The sequence below is a fragment of the Pholis gunnellus genome (assembly GCF_910591455.1).
Source record: "Pholis gunnellus genome assembly, chromosome: 22".
In the NCBI taxonomy this organism is placed as follows: Eukaryota; Metazoa; Chordata; class Actinopteri; order Perciformes; family Pholidae; genus Pholis; species Pholis gunnellus.
Genome location: NC_136549.1, coordinates 4676930 through 4704694, shown reverse-complemented (window position 1 = coordinate 4704694; position 27765 = coordinate 4676930). Strand labels below are relative to the sequence as shown.

The window sequence follows — 27765 nt, the reverse complement described above, 5'->3', positions numbered from 1 at the left end:
CTGGTTTATGGGTGATGGATGGTGGAGGGACTGCGGGAGGCAGGCTGGGGTAAATGGGGGGGCTTCATTTATGAGAAGCTGAGGTGAAAATCAGAGGTGCTGTGAGGGTGCATGTGGTGGCCGGATGGAAGGGTGCGCCGCAGAGCTCGCAATTAAGAGGAGTGAGCTGCAAAAACTATACAGTATAATTCTGGGTTGAGTGTTCCCCAGTACGCTCCCTGGTTAAACTGCTGCACGTGACCGGCGGCTTCGGACACAAACAGGATGTGGTAGGTGTAGAAACCATTGCCGCCGAATCGGAAGGCTAGGTCGAGTATCAGTGACAAGTAGTAGTCCAACTCGGGCCTGTGGTCGGGGAAGGCGGAGCAGATGATATCGCGGTATAGGGAGAAATAGTAGGTGAATTCGGCTGTAGTGAGTTCCTTGGATGCAAGTGAGGGAAACAGGGATGCAACGGGGATAAAATTAAGAGACTTGGGACGTACACTTTAGTCTACAGAAATGCTGATTTACGGAAAGGGTTCATAAAGGGATTAAAATGTCTGCGAGAGAGCCCTCAAACACTCGATGATTTGACAGTGTGACAGCCATAAACCCTCACGAATTTTGCGAGAGCGCGCCTCAAAGTCTGTAAGTTTGCGAGAGCGCACCTCAAAGTCCGCCGGTCAGTGAGTGTGGAGATTGGGATTGGGCTGACAGCGTTCTTATTTTTTTTGCCTTAGTAAGTAAATGTTTTTTTCATGAATTTCAAAATGTTTCTTATTTGTATGATTTATATAAATGTAAAAAAGAAATCACAAATATATTTCTGCATTTGTAAGTATTTGTTTGTGGATTTGTATGTATTTGTTTGTGGATTTGTATGTATTTATTTGTGGATCGCACTGCATTTATTTGCAAATCGCTTTACATTCATTTACGGATTTTTGAGACTGTCCTGCAGTCGCTGGATTCACAAATGCGTTTTTTTCAACATAGACCTCTCTGTAGCCAATCAGATGTCAGCCTCATTTTCAACCAATCACATGAGCGCAGCTCCCCCCTCCCCTCCCCACGAGACTGTCAGCTGTGTTGAATCAGGAAATACATATTGTAGCCGTCTGTGTTCACCCAGAGCTCTACGATACCTCATATCAGTAGAGACCGGACCAAACTATGTGTATAAATGTTATTTCGGAGTTCCTTTTTGTAGCTGATCCACAGGGATTTCTGGCAACAGATGATTGTGTTCCCACTGCTGCTTAACGTGTTCCCCCTGTCATACTTTCAGGTCTTAAGAAGTTTGACCTGCACAGCCCGAAGAAAGCTGGACCTTACATGTCCTTGGACTATGCCAACAACGTGTTGTTGACGTACCGCTTCCACGGCCCTCCAATCCGGATTGTCGTTGTCTCAACTAGCGAGCTTCGTTACATTGCTAATGAGCTAGATGGCTTAATCGGAGGCCCCAACACTGTCGTAGTTTTTGGCATCTGGGCTCACTTCGGCTCTTTCCCCATTGAGATCTACATCAGGAGGCTGCAGAGCATCCGCAGGGCGGTGGTGCGGCTGCTGGACAGGGCTCCAGGCACACTGGTCGTCATCCGGACAGGGAACCCCAAAGATTTAAACCCTTTTGTGTCGCTAACCAACAGCGACTGGTCCTCGCTGCAGTGTAACAAGGTGCTCAGAGCCATCTTCAAAGGACTGAATGTTCATCTGATAGATGCCTGGGAAATGACCCTTGCCCACCATCTGCCACATAACCTCCACCCACCACCTCCCATTATTAAGAATATGGTAAACAATCTATTGTCTTACATGTGTCCTCAAAAAGGCAGCTAGATGTTTGTTTGTTGAGGGAGAGGAGTGGGGGTGCATTTTTTTGTTCAGCAATACTCCAACTAGACTAAATACTTTTTTCTTTTCAACATCAGGCAATGTTGAGTGAACACAAAATAAACGGGACTTGATTGAAAGCGGCTCCAAGCCCACTTGGGTATTAAAAACTGCTGAATGATCACATTTAACACATACAACTTCATGTCCCGTGTCTTGGGATTGTCTCGCAGAATAACAGGAGACGATTGTTTCCTGATAAAACTAATTTTCGATTCGTCACACTGTTTCCATCTGCAGTCTGATATCTGATTTGATTTTTGCTAACCAATCACGAGAGACCAAGGTATCTGCCTGAATCCAACGTAATGTTAAGTCGAAATTGTGTAATTTTGTATTATTGTGAAATTCTCTCCATACAAATATTGTGACACCGCCAGCTTTAGAATTATTATTTGAAAAGTATCTTTCTCCATAAAAACACAGAATGCAAATAAGGAAATAAAAGATTGTGCGTTTGATTTAAAAGTAATTATTCTTGCAACAAGAGGCACAGTTACACAGTCACAAAGAGTCTGTAGAAGTGTGCGCTGCAAAGTTCATTTCACACAGAGTTGTAAAGAGAGTGATCAAGGGTGGGGCCCTGCGTACTGGAACATCCTGTTTCAGGCCGTGCAGGCTGTGGCAGTTAAGAAGCGCTTTATTTGTGTAGACACACAGATACTTAAAGCATACAACATGTGAATGTATACTTGTTATCCAACACATACAACTTCATGACCCGTGTCTTGGGATTGTCTCGCAGAATTGCAGGAGACGATCGTTGCCTGATAAACATAATTTTCAGCTCGTCACACTGTTTCCATCTGCAGTCTGACATCTGATTTGATAACTGTTGTGAAAAAAAAACTTCGTAGAGACAACGGAGAAAGTCAATTTGTAGTTTAGTTAATCAAATGCTTTATTTCAAGCTTAAACGGAGTATTATATTCCGGCAGTTATACGTGCACGGACCTAACAACCAACACCCAACATAGAGTTGAGACATTCGTAAAAAGGCGCTTGTAACAGAGTGCGCTGATGTATTTAAGGTTCTCCTTAGTGGAGCCTCATAGGTCAAAATCATAGATGCAGGCGGAGCTGGGTTTAGAGCAGCGGCCTGGTTGGAGCACTGAGCATTGTCCCGCCCACACCGGCTCACGTCCATTGATTGTTGTCATCTGTCAGTGTGTGTGCATGTTGTCGAGTGCGTAGATGCAATCAGGGCAAGGGCACTGTTCTGCTGTGATTACTAGACAATGTGTTCCTGTTTCTAGTGTGATGTGTGTTGGCCTTTGCCCTGATCACACGTTGATCACAAGGGCTGTATGCTGACAGCCAGTGTATGTTGTGTGTGTGTGTGTGTGTGTGTGTCAGTCATTTCCTCCTTTATGTGCCACTTAATAAACTATCTTTCAAACTTAGAGGCTCTTATTTGCCCTGATGTAATTTCAAACCTTCTACTCAGTGTTTCCCACATTATAGAATAAATGCCTGTTTATATGCTTATATTTGTGTGTGATTGTGTGCTTGGCTGCATATATTTATTTCCATGACAAATCCCCCTTTTCACACCTGCTAGGTGTGAATTTTTTAAATTTCAGAATCGTTTTGAATTTTGAATTTCAGAATCGTTAAATTAGAATCTTAGAATTAGAATCTTTCAAATCAGTTCTCACTTCTTTCAGTGAGCGTGTCGGCGGAGATGCTGGGGCACAGTGTGTCAGGTGGTGCCAGGGCGCACCTGATTTGCCTCTGACCTGGACCGAGTGTGAGGTAACCTCCCTCACTTCGTACGGTCCAGTCCACCTGGGGTCAGTCCACTTGCGTTTGTGAACCTTGACCCTGACCCAGTCCCCTACTTTTAGGGTCTGCTCCTTCTCCTCCGCTGGTTGCTGCTCGTGTGCTTTCGCCACCTGCGTAGAGAGGGCTGAGACCAACAATGTTAATTCACGCATATACTCAGACTTCTCTATCTGAGTGACATCCAGGGATGGCATATGACCTCCATCCCTGGGTGGTCCTGTTATTTTCCTACCGGTCAAGAGTTCGTGCGGGGATAGATGCGTCCCACCCCCTTAGTGGTCCTCATTGCCATGAGTACCAGAGGGAGGGCTTCTACCCATATCATCTTTGTTCCGGCGCATACCTTGGCTATCTTAGCCTTTATCGTCTGATTTGCTCTTTCCACCAGCCCCCGGGACTGTGGATGATAAACTGACCCGAACTTGTGAGTTATACCTAAGCTGGCCTCCACCTCTTGCAACATTTTATTGTTGAAATGTGTTCCGTTGTCGGATCTGATGTGTCTAGGGACTCCATACCTAGGTATGAGTTCTGTTCTTAACCATTTTATCACTGACTTTCCATCTTCCTGTCTGGTGGGAATTGCTTCCACCCACTTCGAGAATCTGTCTACCATTACCAATAAGTATCTCTTTCCCTGTACTACATTATCTGCTCCCATGTCTGTATAGTCTATGCTAATGTCTTGGAAACAGGCTGAGGGAACAGGGTAGGATCCCATTGGAGTTTTATATGGCTTTCGGGAGTTGTGGCTTCCGCAGATGGTGCATTCTTCACAGTATAGTCTTACCATGCTGTCCAGGTGTGGATGCCACCAAAGCGTCGATATATTGATCAATGTCTGTTTCTGTCCTTCGTGTGTCATTCCATGTGCTTCTGGGAGCAATGTTTGGCATAGTTTGGCTGTTGCCACCACTCTTCCGTCGTGGGATCGCCAGATGCCTTCTTTATCTTTCGTCGCCCCCTTTCTTGTCCAGACTGACCATTCATATGGTCCTGCTGCGTTTTGTAGTTCTTTCAGGTGTTTGGTGTCGAGAGTTTCAGATTGTGGTTCCATTTGGAGCACCATTTGTCTTGGTGCGTAGCCTCCTGCTTGTTTTGCTGCTCGATCTGCAGCGTCATTACCTGCACTTATTCTGGTTGCTGTTTTTTCATGTCCTTTGCATTTCATTACTGCTACTGCCTGTGGTAGCTGCACTGCTTCAACGAGTTCTTGGATAAATAGAGTTCTTGCTGCCTGATGTTTGATGGGCGTGTTGTTTGACGTTGTGAAACCTCTTCTCTGCCACATAGGTGCGTCTATGTGTAGTGCTCCGTGCGCATAGGCAGAGTCAGTGAATATGTTCACCCTTTTTCCCGCTGATAGCTTGAGTGCTTCTGTCAGTCCTTTTACCTCAGCCATTTGTGCTGATGCTGGCTGGGGGATTACTGCTGACGTCAAGGTGAGATGTGTCCCGTCTGGGAACTGCTGTACTACTGCGAATGACGCTTGATTTTTTCCATCATCTCCCTTGTAGCAACATCCATCGGTGTAGAGCCACATTTCTGCTGTCATGTTGGGCATGTTTTCCAGATCTGGTCGGAGCTTGCTTTCTTTGACTGCCAGTTCTTCACATGAATGTGGTGTTCCTTTGCCAAAATTTCCTGCCATATTTCTGTCTGTTAAGACAAAGGTGATGTGTGGTTGGGTGCAGACACGTTGCATTTTTGTTTTTCTGGCCATGCTGAAGGTGAATTCTTTGCTCGTCAGGAATGCTGCGACACCGTGTTCTGTATGAATCTCGAGCGGGTGGCACATTACAACATGTGCTGTCTTTTGTATGGCTTTTGCCACTGCTGCAATGTACCTGGCGCATGTTGTTTGGCCTGTTTCAACAGAATCAAGTTTTGATGAGTGGTATAGCAGCACATTCCTCTCTCCCCCTTTTTTCTGATACAACACTGCGTTGAGAAGCGAGTGTTGTTCAGAAACATCCAGGTGGAACGGCAGCGTGTAGTCAGGAGACATTAGTGCTGCTGCTTGGGAGAGTACTTGCTTCATGTCTGTGAACGCCTGTTCAGCCTCTGTTGTCCGTGGCAACGCGGCAGTGAGGTTGCGAGCGCCTACCTCACTTATGATTGCGCGTAGAGGTTGAGTTCTGTTGGAGTAGTCTGGGATGTGAGAACGGCTGTACCCAGTCAGGCCCAGAAATGACAGCATGTCAGAGACTGTGAGGGGTTTGGCATGGTGTAGGATGGATTCCCTGTGTGCCGGTGAGACCCCAAGACCGGAGGCAGAGACTAGTCTGCCTAGGAAAACAACTTCTCTTCTGCACGCCTGTACTTTCTCCTTCTTAATTTTGTAACCTTTCAGGTGTAGCAGGGCCAGGAGCCGCTCGGTGGCAGTCAAACAGAGGGCAGCCGTTTCGGCGGCGAGAAGCAAATCATCAACATATTGGATGAGAACGACGCCAGGTGGCCATGTCATTTCCAGGAGATGAGTTTTCAGGGCTCTGTTGAAGATGCCTGGAGAGTCCCTGTATCCCTGTGGTAGCCTGCTGTAGGTGTACTGTTGACCATTGAAGGTGAAGGCAAACAGTGGCTGTGATGCTACGTTTAGTGGGATACTGAAGAACGCATTTGCAAGGTCAAGGACAGTGAAGTAAGTCATGGCCGGACTAAGGCTCGTGAGTGCCAGGTGGGGGTCAGGTACCGGATGTACATCCGGCACTGTGATGTCGTTCAGTGGGCGAAAGTCTTGGACCATTCGCCAGCCTTTACCTCCAGCTTTCGGTACTGGTAGTATGGGGGTGTTCCAGTTCGATTTACACTTGTAAATGACCCCTGCTTCTAGTAGACCAGCTACTGTGGGAGCAATTCCTTCCAGCTGTGCCTCAGTCAGGTGGTATTGTCGCCTGTACAGGGGAGGAGCTGTTGGGTCATGGAGGCTGACAGAGATAGGACTGGTGTCCAGCTGGCCAACATCATAGGCAGATGAGGTCCAGATGGCCGGATTGACAGTGCTGAGGCAGGCTGCAGCACCAGGATGGTCAGTGCATGGCAGGCCGTGGTGCCTGGGCAAGGGAAGATGTTCAGGTAGTGTAGTCTCTGTTGTGTGAGGTGCAGTGAAGCACCACATGTCTTCTTCCTTTGCTTTGAGTAGATCAGGCTGGGACGTTGGCTCCCATGTGAGGGAGGCTGCTCTCTTGACCATCGGTCCCAGTCCTCTAGCCTCTTGACCAAATCCGACCGCCAGAGTGACATGTGGGACGGAGTTGGGTGCCAGATTATACCAACGAGCAAGCCAGGGGTCGAGCAGCACCTTCGCTGCTACCCCCTCTTTTCCACAATAGATGCCTTTACAGATTATTGAGGGGCGGAGGTGTGACATGTTCACGTCCCAATCGTCCGTGTATGGGTCATCAGGGTCTGGGGCGACATTCATGGTGCAGTGGACATGGTCCAGTGGCATCTTGTAGGGATGAATGGCAAAGATGCGTGGCTTGAGTATGTTGAAAGCATACTGTATGGCTGGTGTCTGAGGGCCCGACTGTATGAGTCTTAGCCAATAGACCTCCTCATCTTGCATCAGGGGCGCTGGTCGCAGTGACAGCAGTCGGACAGGATTAGCAGCAGTGGGTGTGGGAGTCCGTGTTGACACATGGACTCCATCATTGTCCATATAAATTGTGAGGCCGAACCTGCACATCAGGTCACGGCCTAGGAGGTTAACAGGGCAGGTGGGGGCAAGCAGGAAAGAATGTTGTAGCTTCTGGTTTTGGTAGGACACTTCGAGTGGAACAGACATGTTCTGTAGGACAGGGCGACCCGTGACTCCCACCACCGCTAGGGTCTTGCCTGATTGCATCTGACTTGTGGTTATACAGGAATACGTTGCACCTGAGTCTGCTAACATGACGTGTGCGACACTGTTGATAGTGAAGGTTAGCAGGGGCTCACTGGTGATGTCAAAATGTGCAGTTCCTGTTTGCGATGGAGGGGAGTGTCAGTACTGGGATGGGTCCTGTTGGTCCCCATACCAGTCTTGGGCATAAGCCTGGTTGCTAGGAGCAGGCCATGACTGTTGGGCGGGTCCAGGTGTTGGTGGGTGTGGCTGTGGGCCAAACCCTCCTCTTCCAATGCGGTGATTCTCTGTTTTAGTTGGTGCAGTTGCTGTGCATGCCGTATCACCTGTTGTTCCGGTGCACTGTAGTCGATGTCCAGATATCCTCCTTTCACTTCTCTTATAGGAGCCATCGTTGCTGGTGCAGGTGCAGGAGGTGCTGTGAACGGGTTGAATGGGGAGTATAGTGGTGGTGCTGTTGGTACTGTGTCTCCATCTTGTGGCAGTGCAGGGTATATGCCTGTTGTTTTTTCTGTTTCCTGTTTCTGCTTTCCGGTGTCATAGCGCATAACAGTGAGAATGATGTCAGCCAGTCTCGTTTCTTCCTCTCTTTCTTCTTTCGCTGCCTTCGCAGGACGTTTCTTGAAGGGGCCCTTCACAGTGTTGGCTTCCTCTTCTTCAGCCTCTATAGCTTCCTGTTGCTTCCGGCGTACATCGCGGACTATCTGTTTCAGTTCCTCATTTGTTGATGCACGTTCACGGTGTATCCAGCCTTTTCCTCCCCATCTTTCTAACAATCTTCTGACTACTTCCCCATCTCCCTTCTTATGTCTCTTTTCTTGATCCTTTACTCTGTCCCTCAGCTCTTCTGTACAACTCGCTTTATCTTTCATTTTTCTTCCAACAACTTGCTTTAGTACACACTATTCCTACTGCGAACAAAATCAAAATTTCTAGCACTGCGATAAATGTCGTATATCAGCTAAACTTTGACCTATTTTCTAATTTTATTATTCTTGTGGTTATGACATGTGGAGTGATGGGTGCAAGGCTTGTGTCTGATGCTTGTTCGATGTCTAAGAGGTGGAGCTCAAATTTGGCAAAGTCTTTTTCCCAAGTCTGTCTTGCGTACCTTTTTAAATTATAAATTCTACAATTACAACCTATGCGGATCGTTTTTACGTTATTGTAAATTTATCTTTCTATTCTACAACAAACACTGCCTAAATTATAAATTCCACAATAACAACCTATGGATCGTTTTTACGTTATTGTCAATCAATCAATTTGGTCCCTTGAGGAATTGTTGTGAAAGAGTTACTCCTAAATTATTTATTCCTAAATTATAAATTCTACAATTACAACCTATGCGGATCGTTTTTACGTTATTGTAAATTTATCTTTCTATTCTACAACAAACACTGCCTAAATTATAAATTCCACAATAACAACCTATGGATCGTTTTTACGTTATTGTCAATCAATCAATTTGGTCCCTTGAGGAATTGTTGTGAAAGAGTTACTCCTAAATTATTTATTCCTAAATTATAAATTCTACAATTACAACCTATGCGGATCGTTTTTACGTTATTGTAAATTTATCTTTCTATTCTACAACAAACACTGCCTAAATTATAAATTCCACAATTACAACCTATGGATCGTTTTTACGTTATTGTCAATCAATCAATTTGGTCCCTTGAGGAATTGTTGTGAAAGAGTTACTCCTAAATTATTTATTCCTAAATTATAAATTCTACAATTACAACCTATGCGGATCGTTTTTACGTTATTGTAAATTTATCTTTCTATTCTACAACAAACACTGCCTAAATTATAAATTCCACAATAACAACCTATGGATCGTTTTTACGTTATTGTCAATCAATCAATTTGGTCCCTTGAGGAATTGTTGTGAAAGAGTTACTCCTAAATTATTTCTTGAACGACTCAACAGGTCGTGAACAATCTCTCACTTCACGTATTTAAATATGATTCGGCGATCATAACAACCCTATCCCAACTGCTTGCAACAATAACAATCTCTCACTTCACGTATTTAAATATGATTCGGCGATCATAACAACCCTATCCCAACTGCTTGCAACAATAACAATCTCTCACTTCACGTATTTAAATATGATTCGGCGATCATAACAACCCTCTAAAACCTATTTAAATATGATTCGGCGATCATAACAACCCTTTAAAACTTCGTTTGCAACAATTCGTCAATTCTGTTAGACCCATTCACTCATGTGTACATACTATGGCAATTTATTTATTGAAATACAATACTCCGTTAATTATTCAAACTTATTTCAATTCAAGTCATTTATCAATTCGTAACAATTTAGACTAAGTTATTCATACTCACACTCAGTACTCCTGATCACAATTTAGTTTTATCTATCGACATTTATACACATAGTTTGGTCCGGTCTCTACTGATATGAGGTATGGTAGAGCTCTGGGTGAACACAGACGGCTACAATATGTATTTCCTGATTCAACACAGCTGACAGTCTCGTGGGGAGGGGAGGGGGGAGCTGCGCTCATGTGATTGGTTGAAAATGAGGCTGACATCTGATTGGCTACAGAGAGGTCTATGTTGAAAAAAACGCATTTGTGAATCCAGCGACGGCAGGACAGTCTCAAAAATCCGTAAATGAATGTGAAGCGATTTGCAAATAAATGCAGTGCGATCCACAAATAAATACATACAAATCCACAAACAAATACATACAAATCCACAAACAAATACTTACAAATGCAGAAATATATTTGTGATTTCTTTTTTACATTTATATAAATCGTAATTTATTTATTTGTGCATTGGAATGTATTTGTGAATTGTTCTGCGTGCATTTGTAAATCGAATATATTTGTAAATCCTTCTGTGTGCATTTGTAAATCGAATATATTTGCGAATTGTTCTGTGCGCATTTGTGAATCTTTCTGTTTGCATTTGCGAGTCTTTCTGTGTGCATTTGCAATTATTGAGACTGATCTGACCCCATATGGTGGAGGACTCAGACGCAGACCAGGCAGAGTAGCTTGCAACAGATATTTAATTACACAAAATCAATACAGGACACAGCAGGGGATCCACGGACGAGACAAGAGGACAAATCCAGCAGAACCGAAACAGGGCAGGCAGACAGGGAAACCGGGACCAGGACGAGCAAAACGGGCGGGAGACATGAAGCAATGATCTGGCAGGGAGTGACTGCGGGGCAGGAGTTTATGTAGAGGTTTGAACAGGTGAGGGGAGTTGTGCTGATGAGGGGGAAGTGCTTGATTAATACCCAGTGAGCATTTTTACGTTTAAAAGACGTTTAAAGACGTCTACGCCCACCGTTGAAAAGACGTTCAGAATTGGTTCAAAAGTGAAAGTTTTTTCGCCGACTATTCATAGACGGTGATTGAACGTTCACGCTTAGACCAGATTTCAACGGGATTTGCAATACTACAATTTAAGACGTTCAGACCCGATTTCAACGCGATTTAAACCAAATATCAACGTTGAAATCCGGGTTAGTGCTCACTGGGATGATCAGAGGCAGGTGAAGGGAACTAGGCTGAGGGAGTGACTGATAGGTAGAGTGAGGAGGGTGTGGAGCTACACACAGAACACAGAGGCAAAGCCTAATCGTGACACTTTTGTTCATAGCAGTACTTTTAAAACAAGAGTGCGCAATACACTACTTTTGAATTCATTAATGAACTTTGCCATAACAATGCAATTAATCGCGATTACAAATGGTAATTGTTGCCCAGCACTACTAATAATTACATAAAGGAGGAAAGCACTTTATTTATAGCCTAAGTGGTGCAGAATAGATTTATTTTAAATTTTTTAATTTGTGTTGTATTTTTTGGCTGCACAACTGAGAAAAGTTTTTTATATATAATTTGGATATAGAATATACTGTTACTGTATATTGGTATTTTAGCAGAACGTTTTTATTCATTTATTTATTATTATTATTTATTTGGTGCAGAATACTGTTTTGTATTTAAACTAAGGTTTTATTACCGTTATGTTTAAATCAGTTCCAAGTTACACAAATGTTAATATATTTTAATAAAGTTTGCCTGTTCAAAATAATATCAATTAATTATTTTGATATGGCGGGGGGGGGGGGGGGCTGGCAGTGTCCCTACCAATGCTGAGACCAAACCTACGCCCTTGGTTGCACCCCTACCCAACAGCAAGATACATTTGAGCATGTATGTTAACACAAAGGATGAAGGTGTACTGAGTTCAGAGCATAAGTACAAGTGCTTAGGCATTTACACAATATACTAAGTAGAAATATATACTAAGTAGACATTTACCATTACAGTATACCACAGATGAGGACTGATCACCAATCATGAAGGCCATCGCTTGTTTAAGAAGGGCGTTCGGCACCCTCCTCCTCTTTCTGGCTGTCTTTGTCTTAATATTTGTGCTACGACACATGGACATTCTGGAGGTGAGAACTTTTAAGTTTTAGTGGGATCAGTTTGAAGGGTGGACCCTGTTTGAAATGTTTGATATTTGTCTGTTTCTGGATAATTTCAAATCCAATGGAGCCTGGCTACAGTAATGGTCTATGTTGCAAGATAATGCAGTTAAATGGTGTTATCACTCTCAATCCTGCATCTCTTCCAGTTAAAGGATAAAGCTGACAGTATTCTATACTTTAGATAACCTACTGGCTTCCCATTCGTTCTTACTGAAGACCTAAATCTTAAGAAATGGGTCGCAAATATATAGTTTATAAAAAGCCATGAGATGCCCCAAAACAGCTGGGCACTAAAGGGAGGACTTTGAGGTTTAATGGCTTGAATTCTCTCATCAGTGGAGTTTGTGAAACGACTAATAGTCCCTTTTCTACCGTTAGTGTGGTTCAATCCATTGTATATGCATTAAAAAAATGCGTCTTTCAGCTATGAAAGTCTTCCACTGTCTTGTTAAACCATTGGGCATGAAACATCCTCTGTAGTGCTTCTTGGCCAAAGACACAACATATCCCAAAATATGAATTTCATTTAAAAAGACCTTGAAAACCTTGAACATTTGAATTCCATGGGTCAATGTTGACAACAGAGTAAGGGCCATGGCGGAAGTTGAGAAGGGTGGAAAACATACATTTAAATCACTTACCAACTCTCCAAAGTCATTCTGAGTTTTGGGGAGGCATACATCTTCCCCCTTTGCACTTTTGCTGCATTTAGTTAATTATTTGTTGCATCTTTGACACCATCTGTCTCTCTTAACCCTCTGCCAGCTTCTGCCTAAAGTAAAATCCACCTTCATCATGCCGAGAGTCTCCACTCACACTAACATGAATCGCAGCTTCTGCACCTTCCAGTCACTGTCCCCTGAGGACGCTCTGGAGGAAAGTCTCATACTCGAATCAACTGCTTGGCCTGAAACTCCACTTTTGCCAGCTCCTATTTCCCTGGAGCAGACCAGTGATCCAGCTCACAGCAACTTCACCATTCTCCCAGGGAGGAAAGGGGGACAGTGGCATGTAGGGGATCAGCTGGAGGTCATGGTACAAACCTCTGACTTCCAGGGTCGTCCCAAGAAGCATGGGGGGGACTTCCTACTCGCCCGGCTGCACAACCGGAAGCTTGAAGCAGGTGTGGCTGGGCAAGTGGTGGATCATCTGAATGGGAGCTACTCTGCTGTATTCTCTTTACTCTGGGAAGGAGACGCACAGGTTGAGGTACTGAGATCTTTAAAACATTTTTTTTACCAATTGTCTGTGAAGCCTTTAGTTAGTTCAGAGGAGGGTTTAAGTGAATAGACAATTCTCCAGAGATTATTGTCTGAGATTAATCTGGTTCACGATTTGAAGACGTGAACCTTTATAAGTGTGGCACTTCAAGTAGTATTACTGATATGACTGAACATGATTGGACTTGGTGAAAACTCTTGTTCTCTGTCCAATCAGGTGACTCTGGTTCACCCTGGTGAGGCCATCTCAGTGCTGAACAGGCTGAACAGAGAACAGCCCGACAGGATTTACTTCAAGAGCCTCTTCCGTTCAGGCTCACTCTCTGAAACCACCCTCTGTGATGTCTGCCTAAGGCCAACCAAGCAGCCGCTGTGCAACTACACTGACCTCCGTACAGGTGAGCCGTGGTTCTGCTACAAGCCAAAGAAGCTGAGCTGTGATGCCAGGATCAACCACTACATGGGAGGATCCAAAACAAAAATCCTCAATGCTAATGAGGAGAAGCTCTTTCAAAGGTGAGGGAACAGAGAGACTGGTATTTTGTGTGACTTCTAAATATGCAGATCCAGTGTTATCTTTGTATCCCCTTGGTGGAATGTTTCAGACGTTTGTATACATGCAGTTAAGATTGAATATAAAGATGTTTTAAAGGTAATGCAAATCAAACAAACCAGTCTGAATCATACTTGTTGACTTCCATTTGGAACATTAGATAGTATTTGCTGTGTTTGATTTTAAATTGAATTATTGTAAAGTCATTTTATTTTGGATGTAGTCTTTTCTAAACTTTAAGATGGACACTTATTATTTTTTGTCACTTGGGGGCAGCACAACAAGCTATTGACATAAGATCACCTTGTAAAGTAGATATGGCTAAAATGTGAGCAAACACTGGCCTATTTTATACCAGTTGACATGGAGACACATTAGCATTCATTTGGAGTTGTGTCTAATATTTATTCTCATTTTAGCTGTATTTTGGTCTTCACCGACGTCAGAGGGAAATATCTGCCTTAATCTAAATGTGGCGCTTTGTTCAACCTGCTAGTTGCTAACATTGCCTGCCTGCTGTTTACTGGTTGGTAGTGCACAATTGACCCTTCACTTAGCCCCGACCCCCGCTGATACTCCGTCAAAATGTCAGAGCTACCATGGAGCCCACACCGTCACTAACTGCACTCACTGAATACATAATATCTAATCTTTCTAGTCAGAGTTGGCCAAATCTACACTTTAATTGACCAGTCTGCGTTGGATTGGCAGAACTAACCAACGGGTCAATTGGTTAATCAGCTTTCCGGCATGAAGCAGCTGCCTGCTGCATCAATAAAATATGTTGATGAGAACAGTGAGACTCAACCAAAACAGTTTAGTTTGCCGGCCGTAAAACCAAAAATATGAACTGAATGATACTAAAATGTTCTGTAGAAGGTAATCATCATCTCTGGGTTCATCACTGTGAGTGGCACCTTGCACATTACAGTTATTGGACCCATTGCTTATATGAAAATGATATAAATTAGTGCTGCTTTAATTCACAAAATTGATTTTTAGGGGTTAAGTTTTTGTGATGTTGAATGAACTTTCAAGCAGTTGTTTCTCTTTTTAGGGCTATATTTTTCTAATTTTAATTTCTTTCAATTATTTCAAATGTTTCGCCTCTCTTGTATTTATGTTGTTAATGTTGTAGTGTAATTAATTAATGAATTACTATGTGTGCTTTTCTTTAGGGGTGTTAACTTGAAAGTCTCCATTAAGGCTTCAGGACCTGCTAGTCTCACCGTGTTGCCACAACAAGAAGGTAAAGCATTTAAAACTAACTCGAGAGAGTGACGTTTTTTATATGGAACCATTTCTTCTTTATTTCAGTGACAGTGTGAACCCCAGGTGACACGGCAATAACATCATTCTTTATTGTTCCCCATCCCTTGACTTTAGCAGGTCCTTTAATTCTGCTGCTGACTCTTGTGTTGGCTAATTTCCACTATGACTTATCTGTCTGTTGTTATTGTCTGACTACTCAGTATTTTGGCCCTTTTTGTATTAACAAAGTTAATCAATGTCAGACATGGTGAGTGAGGGTCCACTCAAGTTGAGTAGTATTGTGTGTGTGTGTGTGTGGGGGGGGGGGGGGGGTTTAATCAAGGACATGATATTGTCAACTTAGATAAGGGGCTGAATGGGGATGCAGTCAGTGGACCAATCACTGATTAACCATTCAATGGTTAATCAGTTATTGGTCACTGTTGTTCAGATGTCCTCGTGATGAACTCCTCCTATCCCATCATGTGCTCAAGGCCTTTATAAGTCGTACACAACCAACACTCTGGGTTCTTCCTCCTTCAGACCGCATTGCATTCTGTATGACGATTGAACCTTCTCTGCGCAGAGAATAAATACTTTAAAGACAAACTTGGTTTCTCAATGTTTCTTAATTTCAGTGTCATAGGACTCACTCGGTACTATTGAATAGTTTTTTTCCACCACACTGTTAAAAATTAGAGAATTTTCTTTATGGATCTCTGAAAGAAGGACTTCTATTTAGGACATAATGAGGCGGGATGCTCAGCCTTATATGATATTATTGGGGTTACTTGTGCTAATTTACAATGATAATGAACGTAGTACGCTCATTTGTGCACAGGTGACATTCATCATGCCACGCTGGTCATTTACAGTCATCTGAAGTTAAGAGCGTTTGCTGAATCTGACGTGGCTCCATCGTACGAATCCACCGAACGAAACAAAAGTTCAGATAAGAATATGAAAATGTCGTTGCATGAGGTCCACTGAGAGTAATGGTCAGGAACATTTTCTTTTTTAACTTTTTTCTGGCGTTCTCCTGAAGAGAGATTTACCGTATTCAGCCCAAAAGAGTGCTGGGAGCATGGAGCACTAGGCTAAAAGTTCACGAGAGTTGTTCTTCTTGTTAGCAGTGTTTATAGTCTCTCAGGAGTAAGATGTACTTCAGATGTTTATACAATCTCTTTATAGCTTGGTTTTGTTTTTTCATGGGATAACCCCACCCTTATTCTTTAACTTCCTCTCAGGTCAGCTAAAGGTGAAGAGCAGCACTGTGACGTCTGGACCCTCTGGTTATTACTACCAGGGTGTGTGGCGAGCACTAGGTGGCACCACAGTCCGCGAATTCAATGCGTCTGCCATCAGTCAGTGTCTGAAAGGCAAGGTGGTCCACATGTATGGAGACTCCACCGTCAGGCAGTGGTTTGATTTCCTCAACGCAGCTCTACCAGGTAGCTGATCCACAGGGATTTCTGGCATCAGATGATTGTGTTCCCACTGCTGCTTAATGTGTTCCCCCTGTCATACTTTCAGGTCTTAAGAAGTTTGACCTGCACAGCCCGAAGAAAGCTGGACCTTACATGTCCTTGGACTATGCCAACAACGTGTTGTTGACGTACCGCTTCCACGGCCCTCCAATCCGGATTGTCGTTGTCTCAACTAGCGAGCTTCGTTACATTGCTAATGAGCTAGATGGCTTAATCGGAGGCCCCAACACTGTCGTAGTTTTTGGCATCTGGGCTCACTTCGGCTCTTTCCCCATGGAGAGCTACATCAGGAGGCTGCAGAGCATCCGCAGGGCGGTGGTGCGGCTGCTGGACAGGGCTCCAGGCACACTGGTCGTCATCCGGACAGGGAACCCCAAAGGTTTAAACCCTTTTGTGTCACTAACCAACAGCGACTGGTCCTCGCTGCAGTGTAACAAGGTGCTCAGAGCCATCTTCAAAGGACTGAATGTTCATCTGATAGATGCCTGGGAAATGACCCTTGCCCACCATCTGCCACATAACCTCCACCCACCACCTCCCATTATTAAGAATATGGTAAACAATCTATTGTCTTACATGTGTCCTCAAAAAGGCAGCTAGATGTTTGTTTGTTGAGGGAGAGGAGTGGGGGTGCATTTTTTTGTTCAGCAATACTCCAACTAGACTAAATACTTTTTTCTTTTCAACATCAGGCAATGTTGAGTGAACACAAAATAAACGGGACTTGATTGAAAGCGGCTCCAAGCCCACTTGGGTATTAAAAACTGCTGAATGATCACATTTAACACATACAACTTCATGTCCCGTGTCTTGGGATTGTCTCGCAGAATAACAGGAGACGATTGTTTCCTGATAAAACTAATTTTCGATTCGTCACACTCTGTTTCCATCTGCAGTCTGACATCTGATTTGATTTTTGCTAACCAATCACGAGAGACCAAGGTATCTGCCTGAATCCAACGTAATGTTAAGTCGAAATTGTGTAATTTTGTATTATTGTGAAATTCTCTCTATACAAATATTGTGACACCGCCAGCTTTAGAATTATTATTTGAAAAGTATCTTTCTCCATAAAAACACAGAATGCAAATAAGGAAATAAAAGATTGTCCGTTTGATTTAAAAGTAATTATTCTTGCAACAAGAGGCACAGTTACACAGTCACAAAGAGTCTGTAGAAGTGTGCGCTGCAAAGTTCATTTCACACAGAGTTGTAAAGAGAGTGATCAAGGGTGGGGCCCTGCGTACTGGAACATCCTGTTTCAGGCCGTGCAGGCTGTGGCAGTTAAGAAGCGCTTTATTTGTGTAGACACACAGATACTTAAAGCATACAACATGTGAATGTATACTTGTTATCCAACACATACAACTTCATGACCCGTGTCTTGGGATTGTCTCGCAGAATTGCAGGAGACGATCGTTGCCTGATAAACATAATTTTCAGCTCGTCACACTCTGTTTCCATCTGCAGTCTGACATCTGATTTGATTTTTGCTAACCAATCACGAGAGACCAAATTTTCCACCTGAATCTAACGTAATGTTAATTAAGTCGAAATCAGTCCTCGGGTGGACACAAGCACTTTTTAGGGGGGGTCAATTTGTTGATAACTTCTAAATAAATGCAAAATAATAGTAACAGTAGCACTGTGCACATCTTAAATACACACCAACACAGGAAGATAAATTAAAATGAGTCAATATGTCGATCGCGTTACTTTGTTTCAGTACAGTGGTGTCTAGAAAGTTGCTTCAATTATTTGTGTGAACGGGTATCCTGGCTTTCAGTTTAAGTTTGAATTTAATGAGTTTGGATGCAAGGATGCACTGTCGACACTTTCCCCTGTCATGCCATGGATATACTGCCATCACCTGAAGTCTTCATGATGTGCATGAACCTTTGTAGGAGGCTTGATCTCCTCAGACTACGAGTGCAGGATCTCCTGGGGTCTGGCACTTACATGGAGAGGTCACCCAATGCAATAAGTTAGCCGCATGGCTTTTAAAGTCCTCTTCAGATACATAGTGAGATGAAGAAAATGGACCAAATATTTGTCAGAACAAGAAACTTGGCTGGCCCTCTTCAACCTCACACAGGTTTTTTTACTCTGTTCAGTGTTGATGCTCATTATCTTTTAAGAAGACCGGTCCTCTTCAAACAGGATGCTACTTCATCTGTGCAAATTATTATGGTTGACACGTGTGACGGACAACGCTGTTGGCGTGTTGCACGGTTGTTTTGATGTATTTTGTTTTAGTTTTTTCTCTTATTTATCTATTTATAATCAGCTGTAATAATTATGCAACAACAATTTCTTTAAAACCCTCCTGTTACCTTCAAATTTACTATCATCTTTTATCCTTGGGGTCAATTTGACCCCAGCAATTTAAACCTCCAGAAAATTATTATAATTAAAATTGTTACCCAAGTTTATGTGTCAGGTACTTTATGTTTGTTTGTTGACTACCTAAATAGCAATTTAAATAACCACCCACCCCCCTTATACATCCAGAATACCTGTTAGCGACTATGGAGAAATATGCAGATCACCATAAAATCTCACTGACTGACCTAAAATTGGAAAGAGATATCTTTTTGGTGTTTTAATGACTTTATATTATTTCTAAGTACAAAAGGCTCGCTGTTGCTTCACCTTCTGATTTGTACACTCCTGCCAAAATGAGCATCCCAATATAGGCCTGGAAGTGGGTCACATCCAAGTCTTTCCAACTGTCCCCATACACGCGCCTCCCCTCTAAATTTGTCATCTCAAGTATATCCTTTTCGGTCAACACTGAGGGTCTCATCCTCATCAGAGGAGGATGCCTCAACATCATGCTCCGTCTCAGACACATTCTCCTCTCTGTCACTTTCATGGTCAAAGAGATGAGACAACACCTCATTGACAGAAAACCTTTCCTTACAATTCGTTTTCAGCTGAGAGAGAGCAGAAAGAGAAAGCACACAGAGCAGCAACAGAAACGGTTTAGAAGGCTGCTGTGCAAGTGTTTGCTCCACCCCCATGTCGTGTGAACTATCAGTGGTTCTCGCACTACTACAGTTATGGTTATGTTATGTTAGGGCCCTAAAGCTTTTTGAAGATTAGAAAATTGCATGTTATAGTGACCTCAATATCATCCAAAACAACCAAAAGAAATGTGTGTAAAATGTTGATATTTCTTATATGTTTTATACAGCTAAAACAGCCTGGGGTCAAATTGACCCCAAAGAACACCGATGCGTACAGCATGTGTACAGGACATTGAAAACATATTATCATTTTAATTTTATGTTCACCCAGTTGTCGCCATTAAATTAGGAAAAGTCATTGAATATGAAGCAAAAAAAATGATGTCAATCATGTTTTTGGAGACGTTAAACATTGAATGGGGTCAAATTGACCCCAAAAGTAACAGGAGGGTTGCAATTAGTGGTGTGGTTTCTTAACCTTGAGTGAATCAATTGTTTTCTTCTCCTCGTTTGGGAGAATCTTGCAAGTAGACTGTTTTTTAAATGATTAGTTAGGAAATGCTCTATTTTGCTTCCTTCTTGAATGTTAGATGAAAAAAATGATACAACTTTCACAAATTGTTTAATATGAAGCTGAAGCCAAGAGATGGTTAGTTATTTTAGCATAACGACTGGAAATCGAGAAAACGCCTGGTTCTGTTGAAGGTGGGTGCAGTGTGAAGGATCTCCAGCAGGTGGCGGTAACAACAATACAAATGTCAGCTGCCGTAAAATAAAAATGGAGAAGAAGAAGCCTTTGACAACAAATCGACTTCCCCATGTAGCGTTAACTAACCAAACTGATTGTTTTGAATATTTTTCGTTCAATCGAAATGTATATCTTATTTAAAGGAGACGTTTTGTAGCTTCAGCTGGATAACTAACGTTATATCAGTCCCATCTTTGTCATTCAGTTTCTACCAATACTAGCCAACTGTTGCTGGGTAGCTAGCTAGCTGGATCACAGCAGCTAACCTCAGCTAGCGTTACTAACATTTTTAACAACGGTGTGAGAAGATGGACTCAAGTGTCTTCACGGCCGTTTCCAAAGGTTTGTTTACAGGAAAACCGAGAACCATTAAAAGCAAATCAGTGGGGAAAGTTGCAGTTGGTGATAGTTGAGCTAACGTTGACTTTTATCAATGCTTTAACTCTAGCCAGGTTAGCTTAGTAACCATTAACTTACATTCGGATAGCAACGTAACCTGACGTGTTTTATCATGCATCGCAGGTCATTTTGCATGCATATTGTCACATGAGTGAGTGCTGTACTGTTTCAACTTGGCAAATGGCTAACCGTGTTTAAGCAACATTGTGGTTATTGAACATGCACTAGTGAAGTTGCATTCAAAACACATCGCTGTTCCTATAGGGGTTAGCTAATACACAAAAGCACCGACACGGGCAAAAATAGCTATTCACTGTCCTGACATTCGTGGTGTTTTTATGTTGTGAATACATCACTTTATTGTATAATTAAAACCAATTATGTTGCCCTAATTGATCCCAGAATGACCTTAGGAATAACTACATAACAGCCCCAGTCTGACTCCCCATCATCGTACAGTCTGATCATTAATTTGACAAATGTGATTTTGCCTTTTGTAGACAGATAACATATCAGATAGTTGAATTAGGATAAACAGTCAGCTGCATTCACTTTCCGTCTGGATGCTTTTCTATTTTTCAGGTGACCCCTTACCGCTGGCGTCGCTGCGCCTCCTGGTCCCACCTTTCCAGCTTATGGCAGCCTCCATGTGTCAGGTTCTGAGGAAACACGATGTCTTGAATTACTGGAAAGTGGCAGAGTTTGTCTCTTTGGTGATGGACATGGTCCCAGAGCTGCTAATGTACAAGCACGGGATGCAACTTAATTTGGGATTGAGAGCCAGGGTGGGTACCAGTGGAGGACACGAGGCATTCATCGCTAGTCTGTTTTTTTTGGATGGAATGTTATTGACAGAAAAAGATGTGTTAACTGTATTGTGAACAATATCTTTTCATCAGTATATTCTTGAGTTGTGCCGAAGTGAACAGCCTGTGGAGCTGGACTTCATCATGTCCATCTTGAACCAGATTAAACTGCGTCATCCCATCCTGAATGATGTAAGTGTCCCCAATCTAGATTAGTTTACTTCTAACCTTTTTTTGTAACATTTCTGCTTCTTGGATCACTATGTGTTTATTGTAAACATATTGTTAGTGGCTTGGCAACAAGTGTATTAACACAACTCAGGAGGTTTTCCGGTAGTGAACTTGTAATATGTGTCATCTTTATGCCCTTATTGCAGATTAAAGAAACACAAGAAGAGGAAGTAGCGGTTAACTTTCTTGAGTTGATCCAGACTCTGCTCAAAGATCCCGAAGAGAGACACGATTTTTTCTTGGTGAGGCGGTTTCACTTCCAGTGAAACAAAAAAAGCCAATGCTGATACCTGATTTTGGTCGTGTATGTGCGATGCAGTAAAATTGACCCTTTGTGTCTTTCAAAGGAGGTCTTCCCTGCTGAGTATGGACCTCAGTATGACAGCGACTTGCAGATGCTGTTTTCGGAGTTCCTCTGTCGACTGGCTCAGCTGTTGCCAGTTCCTGACCTCGAGCAGGTGAGAGGTGTCATTTTGTCATCATTTTTAAAGAAAAGTTAAAAGTATCTCCCCATCAAAGAATTACTTAAACTACCATTCTAAGTCTATACTGTTTAACTTCTCTGCAGAAAAGGTAGACAACAGCGGCAATTTCAAAAGTCCCTGATGGTGTGCTCTGTTCTCGTTACGGTCGTCATGTGACATGTGCTGGTTGAGTAGCAACAACATACACAATTCAAAGTGTCATGTCACTAAGAAGTATTATAGGACACTAAAACAAGAGTACACACCACCGCAATGACGGTATTTGCCAGAGAATATGTCAATAACGGCCGGGATATGATATCAGTCAATCAACATTTATATATTTAGCATATTTCAAACAGTGGCTGTTGCACATTGTGCTGCATGTGACCGAAAGACAATTTCAACAAAATGGGTTCCCCCTATACCAGAATGATGTGTGGAGCCAGACCTTTCTTTAGCACTGACTGACGGAGATATGTCTGGCTATGATAGACTATATATAGACTAAAGTTATAATATATAAATAGTAATATTATGGCCTCTAGTACAGTAGCACATGACATTATCTTACTGCGAATCAAATAAACAAATGAATGTATGTAAAGCCTCCAGTGGTTTATATAAAGGTGAGACAAATGTAGTTCAGAATGTGTAATTGTCTTATCTTTAGAATATCAGTCTGCAGTTATGTGTAGCGTCAAATGAATTTTAGACAAGAGTGTAGATAAGATTGCATACCATATACAGCAATAATGGCTATGTGCTCTGTTAGGAACTGTCTGGAACTGTGAGTGTAGACTAAATGAGGGGCAGTGCTACGCAAAATGTCAGCGATCATTGTTGGTCAGTAATGTGTTTTACAGGTTTTTAATCAGCAAATCTCATGTCTTTGTGTCCTGTTTTTTTTAAGTTAAAATGTTTAGATTGGAATTGGTGTTTATGTGTGTTTTCATGCGTTTCCCACAGACTGTTTCCTGGCTTGGAGCCGAACGCTCTGTGTTGGAGGATTGTGTGGATTCAGTCTCGGAGCCTACGGACCTGAACATTTTGCTCCAGCACCACAAACACCTCGGGCATTTGGAGCAGCACGGTGAGTTACTTCCCATTTCCACTGCCGTTTGTGTTTCTCTGACGCAGCTCTACAATCTGTGTTACCCTTGTCCTGTTTTTTTTTTTGGTGCAGTTACACCCTCCAGCATGGGCGACAGCATCCTGTCCTCCCTCTCCGCAGCTCCATCCAGCAGAGCGGCCAGACCCACGGAACAACCCGACCAATCGGATACACAGCAAGGCCTCTGCGATGACGCGCACACCGCATCATTCGTGGATGACATAGCGGTTGAAATTGTCGCGGTGACCGACTACGCAGAGGTGGAGTTGGACGCAAGCACCGGCATCGAGGTGGCAACGGGAGAAAACTGCTTTGAAGGAACGGACGTCTGCGCCGACGATTCGCTGGTAGTGCTTCCTGAAGAGGCGGCCATGGAGGAAGAAGTGGGCGAAGCAGGGGAAGAGGCAACCCAGGATAAAGCCGCGAGCGGTTCGGCAGACATCCATCCAGAGGTTAGCGCGGACGACTTGGCGTCCTCCCAAGACAAAGTCTCCACGGGACCCCATGACTGCCCGGACTGTGAGAAGAAATTCAAGTTTGCCTCCTCGCTGATCGCCCACAGGGTCATCCACACCGGGGAGCGCCCCCACCGGTGCAACGACTGTGGTCGCTGCTTCTCATTCAGGCAGTCCCTCGACAGGCACAGGCACACGCACAGAACCGGACGCAAGTACAGCTGCGTCGTCTGCAGGGAGACCTTCCACTCCTTGTCTGCCCGCACGGAGCACAAGCTCACGCACATGGAAGACGGCGTTTACGCGTGTCATCGGTGCGACAAGAAATGTAACTGGGAGCTGGCGCTCGCAAGGCACCTAAAAACTCACGCTGACGATCACAACGCCAGCATGCCCACAGCGAGCCGTGAGGATGGGCAACAGACGGTTATAGGTGATGAAAATATCAGCGAAGCTCCCGTTGCACCTGCTGAACCCGACAGCCAGCTGCAGGCAGATGATGATCATGATGATGTTGATCGAGATCCGGAGAACGCGGAGGTTCAGAGCTGTGAGCGTCCCACCTCTGAGCCTGAATGCACCGTGCCCATACGTGACACAGAGGTCGTTTCCCCGGTGAAGGTTCGAACGAGTGGGCGAAAACGCAAACCGACCATGAAGATCCAGGTGATAAATTTACAGAAGCGCATGGGCACTAAACGAAGGAAGGAGATCACCAAGGCCAACCCTCTAGAGCTGAAGCCTTTGCCCTTCCATTGGTAAAAGCATCCGTCCTCCTTCTCATCTCACAAATGGTTTTGTTTATTTCAGTTTCTTTCATCGTGGTTCTATTACAGGGTTACGACATAGAAATATAATGTGATATTTTATGTTGAGTCGAATATTGCGTGGCTGTGGTGGGACTTCAGGCAGGTCAAGCCCCTCATGTTGATTTCTGCTTTCTCTTTAACAGTGCAGAGCATTCTTATGGCTCGCCCATGGTCTCTGCAAAGGACGGGGAGGAGAGTGAGTTCCCTTTTAGAAATCCAATTGTTTGATTTTTCTCACCACAGTTACAGAATCAGAGGGATAAGGGAACTTAGACATTACAATATATTATAAAAATAAAGGCAACTTAAAAAATCTGATCTAAATCACAGACCAGAAAGGATCTAATAATTAGCCAGTCATTTATCCATTACTTAAAGGGAAATGCAAACATAGTTAAGTCAGAAGTTTACTTTGAATGGCTAATTGGGCCTCCATCCATCCATCCATCCATCCATTTTCCTCCGCTTATCCGGGGTCGGGTCGCGGTGGCAGCAAGCCAAGCAGGCTGACCCAGACTTCCCTCTCGCCCGCAACATTTTCCAGCTCATACTGGGGGATCCCGAGGCGTTCCCAGGCCAGCTGGGAGATATAATCCCTCCAGCGTGTTCTGGGTCTTCCCCGGGGTCTCCTCCCAGTTGGACGTGCCCGGAAAACCTCCAGTGGGAGGCGTCCAGGAGGCATCCTAATCAGATGCCCGAACCACCTCAGCTGACTCCTTTCAATGCGATGGAGTAGCGGCTCGACTCCAAGTTCCCTCCTGATGTCCGAGCTCCTTACCCTATCTCTAAGGCTGAGCCCGGCCACCCTACGGAGGAAACTCATTTCGGCCGCTTGTACCCGCGACCTTGTCCTTTCGGTCACGACCCAGAGTTCGTGACCATAGGTGAGGGTAGGAACGTAGACCGACCAGTAAATTGAGAGCTTTGCCTTCCGGCTCAGCTCTCTCTTCACCAAGACGGTCCGGTGCAGCGCCTGCTTTACTGCTGCAGCCGCACCGATCCGCCTGTCGATCTCCCGCTCCATCTTACCCTCACTCGTGAACAAGACCCCGAGATACTTAAACTCCTTCACTTGAGGTAGGCACTCCGTCCCCACCTGGAGGGAGCAATCCACCGGTTTCCGGCAGAGCACCATGGCCTCGGATTTGGAGGTGCTAACTCTCATCCCCGCCGCTTCACACTCAGCTGAAAACCGCCCCAATGAATGCTGGAGGTCACGATCCGAGGAGGCCAACAGGACCACATCGTCTGCATATAGTAGAGAGGTGATCCCGAGACCCCCGAACCTGACGTTCTCCACCGCCCGGCTGCGCCTAGAAATCCTGTCCATGAAAGTCACGAACAGGACCGGTGACAAAGGGCAGCCCTGGCGGAGGCCAACACCCACCGGGAATTGGGCCTATACATCCTTAAATACCTTGACAGGCACCTTTATTATTTTATAATGTATATATTACAGGTCAGTCTTGGCAGTTATTTAAAATGTATTTCAAAGGGAACTTTCCATCTTCTTCCAACTAAAGAACGGCTTGTTCTTACAACTTAAAATTGCAATTTAATTACAGTTATGGGCAAATTGTGTAGTTATTCAATTCCAACCTGTAATTTGGAGGGTTAAGGAATATCCTTTATTTGCTCTAACAACCATAAAAGTCCAAAATGCATGCAAGTTTTTACCATTTCTTAGAATAATGTTAGTTTCTCACTCTCATCTCAGATTTGTTTTTTGTTTCTTCCTGAAGGTTCTGTTGCAGATGGCTCATCAGCTGCTTTCTTCTGTCCTAAGTGCTCCTTCCACCACTTGGAGGAAGCCCAGGTCCAGCAGCACATTGACACGGTCCACTCCGGTGAGGCCGAGGATGACGAGACGTCCTCTCGGCCCCTTGCAGATGAGGAGGGCCGCTTCAGCTGCCCAGACTGTGAGAAGAGCTTCAAGTTCCAGTCCTTACTGAAAGCCCACCAGCGCATCCACACGGGCGAGCAGCCCTTCCTGTGCTCTCAGTGCGGACGGCGGTTCTCCTTCAAACAGTCGCTGGAGAGGCACAGGCAGACGCACAAAACCGGGCGCAAGTACGAGTGCCTGATCTGCGGGGAGTTCTTCAAGTCCCTGGCAGCTCAGAGGGAGCACAAGAGCACCCACATGGAGAACGGCGAGTACCTGTGTTCGGAGTGCGGCCGGGCATTCGCCTGGAAGTCCGCACTGGTGAGACACCTGAAGACCCACGGCGAGGAAGAGGAGAAGGTGGGGCGTCCTTACAAATGCCCCCGCTGTGACCTGGGCTTCAGCTGTGCCAGCTACCTCAACCGGCACCTCCAGACTCACCAGGAAGAGAGAGTGCACACCTGCAACTGCGGGAAGAGCTTCGCCTACCGGGCGGCCCTCACTGCGCACCAGCGCATCCACCAGAAGGAGCGGCCGCACACGTGCACGCAGTGCGGCAAGGGATTCCTCTACAAGGGGGGTTTGCTGAGCCACATGAAGATCCACTCCGAGGAGATGCCCTTCATGTGTTCATTCTGCGGCAAGAGCTTCAAGAGGGAGCGCAACATGAAGAAGCATGAGCGCTGCCACACCCGGGAGGACGTCTTCAGCTGCTCGCAGTGCGACAAGAGCTTCGTCTACAAGGCCACCCTGATCCGCCACGAGCTGACTCATTCGGGCGAGCGGCCGTACCTCTGCTCCGACTGCGGGAAGGGCTTCTTCTCCCACGCAGAGCTCCTGAAGCATGAGCGTTTCCACACGGGCCACAAGCCCTTCCAGTGCCCCCACTGTGGCAAGAAGTTCACTCAGTCCTGCTACCTGACCATCCACCTGCGCTACCACACGGGAGTCCGGCCGTACTCCTGCGGAGAGTGCGACAAGAGCTTCCTAAGTGCCAACCGCCTGAAGAGACACCAGCGGACGCATTCGGGGGAAAAACCGTACCTCTGCGTGGAATGCGGGAAGGGATTCAGGCAGTCATATAATCTCAAAATGCATCAACGGACACACATTATGAAGATTAAATAATCGAGACTAACTATTGAGCTGGAGATTCATATTTTGGAAATATTATAGATTAGTTTAGAGTGGGACAAAATCTCCTATGCAATTGGAGTGAACTGTTTCTAGTATAGAAACTTGCTCTAAGAGGTTCATGTTGAATGTTTTCCATTACACTGAATGAATTTGATTTCCAGGTTGTGGCAAATTAAAGCAGTGTTTTTCAGATGCATTGGGATGCAATTTTTTCCCGTCATCTAGTCTTCAAATAATGAA

The 27765-nt window shown here is 44.4% G+C and overlaps 3 protein-coding genes across 5 annotated transcripts; all 3 read left to right on the top strand.

Annotated features, from left to right (window-relative positions):
* Positions 1–18: 18 nt before the first annotated feature.
* Positions 19–2355, top strand: LOC306713830 (NXPE family member 3-like; the record flags this gene model as incomplete). The annotated part of the gene is made up of 2 exons (XM_079183671.1): positions 19–49; positions 1271–2355. The coding sequence occupies 2 exons, from the start codon at positions 19–21 to the stop codon at positions 1822–1824; spliced, it is 585 nt and encodes a 194-aa protein (XP_079039797.1). The 3' UTR covers positions 1825–2355.
* Positions 96–18924, top strand: LOC306714064 (NXPE family member 3-like). 3 transcript variants are annotated; one of them, XM_079183991.1, is made up of 8 exons: positions 96–269; positions 10580–10750; positions 11836–11967; positions 12766–13209; positions 13438–13736; positions 14952–15022; positions 16272–16475; positions 16558–18924. In XM_079183991.1, the coding sequence occupies exons 3-8, from the start codon at positions 11866–11868 to the stop codon at positions 17109–17111; spliced, it is 1674 nt and encodes a 557-aa protein (XP_079040117.1). In that variant the 5' UTR covers positions 96–269; positions 10580–10750; positions 11836–11865; the 3' UTR covers positions 17112–18924. The 3 variants fall into 3 exon arrangements, with proteins under 3 accessions (XP_079040117.1, XP_079040118.1, XP_079040119.1); XM_079183992.1 differs by lacking the exons at positions 96–269; positions 10580–10750 and adding an exon at positions 4988–5105; XM_079183993.1 differs by lacking the exons at positions 96–269; positions 10580–10750; positions 11836–11967 and adding an exon at positions 5006–5105.
* A 1351-nt stretch (positions 18925–20275) lies between these two features.
* LOC306713722 (uncharacterized protein) lies at positions 20276–27710 on the top strand. The gene is made up of 9 exons (XM_079183532.1): positions 20276–20570; positions 21210–21412; positions 21527–21625; positions 21811–21906; positions 22012–22122; positions 23098–23221; positions 23315–24455; positions 24650–24702; positions 26249–27710. Exons 1-9 carry the CDS (start codon positions 20537–20539, stop codon positions 27514–27516), a joined length of 3129 nt encoding a protein of 1042 aa, XP_079039658.1. The 5' UTR covers positions 20276–20536; the 3' UTR covers positions 27517–27710.
* Positions 27711–27765: the final 55 nt, after the last annotated feature.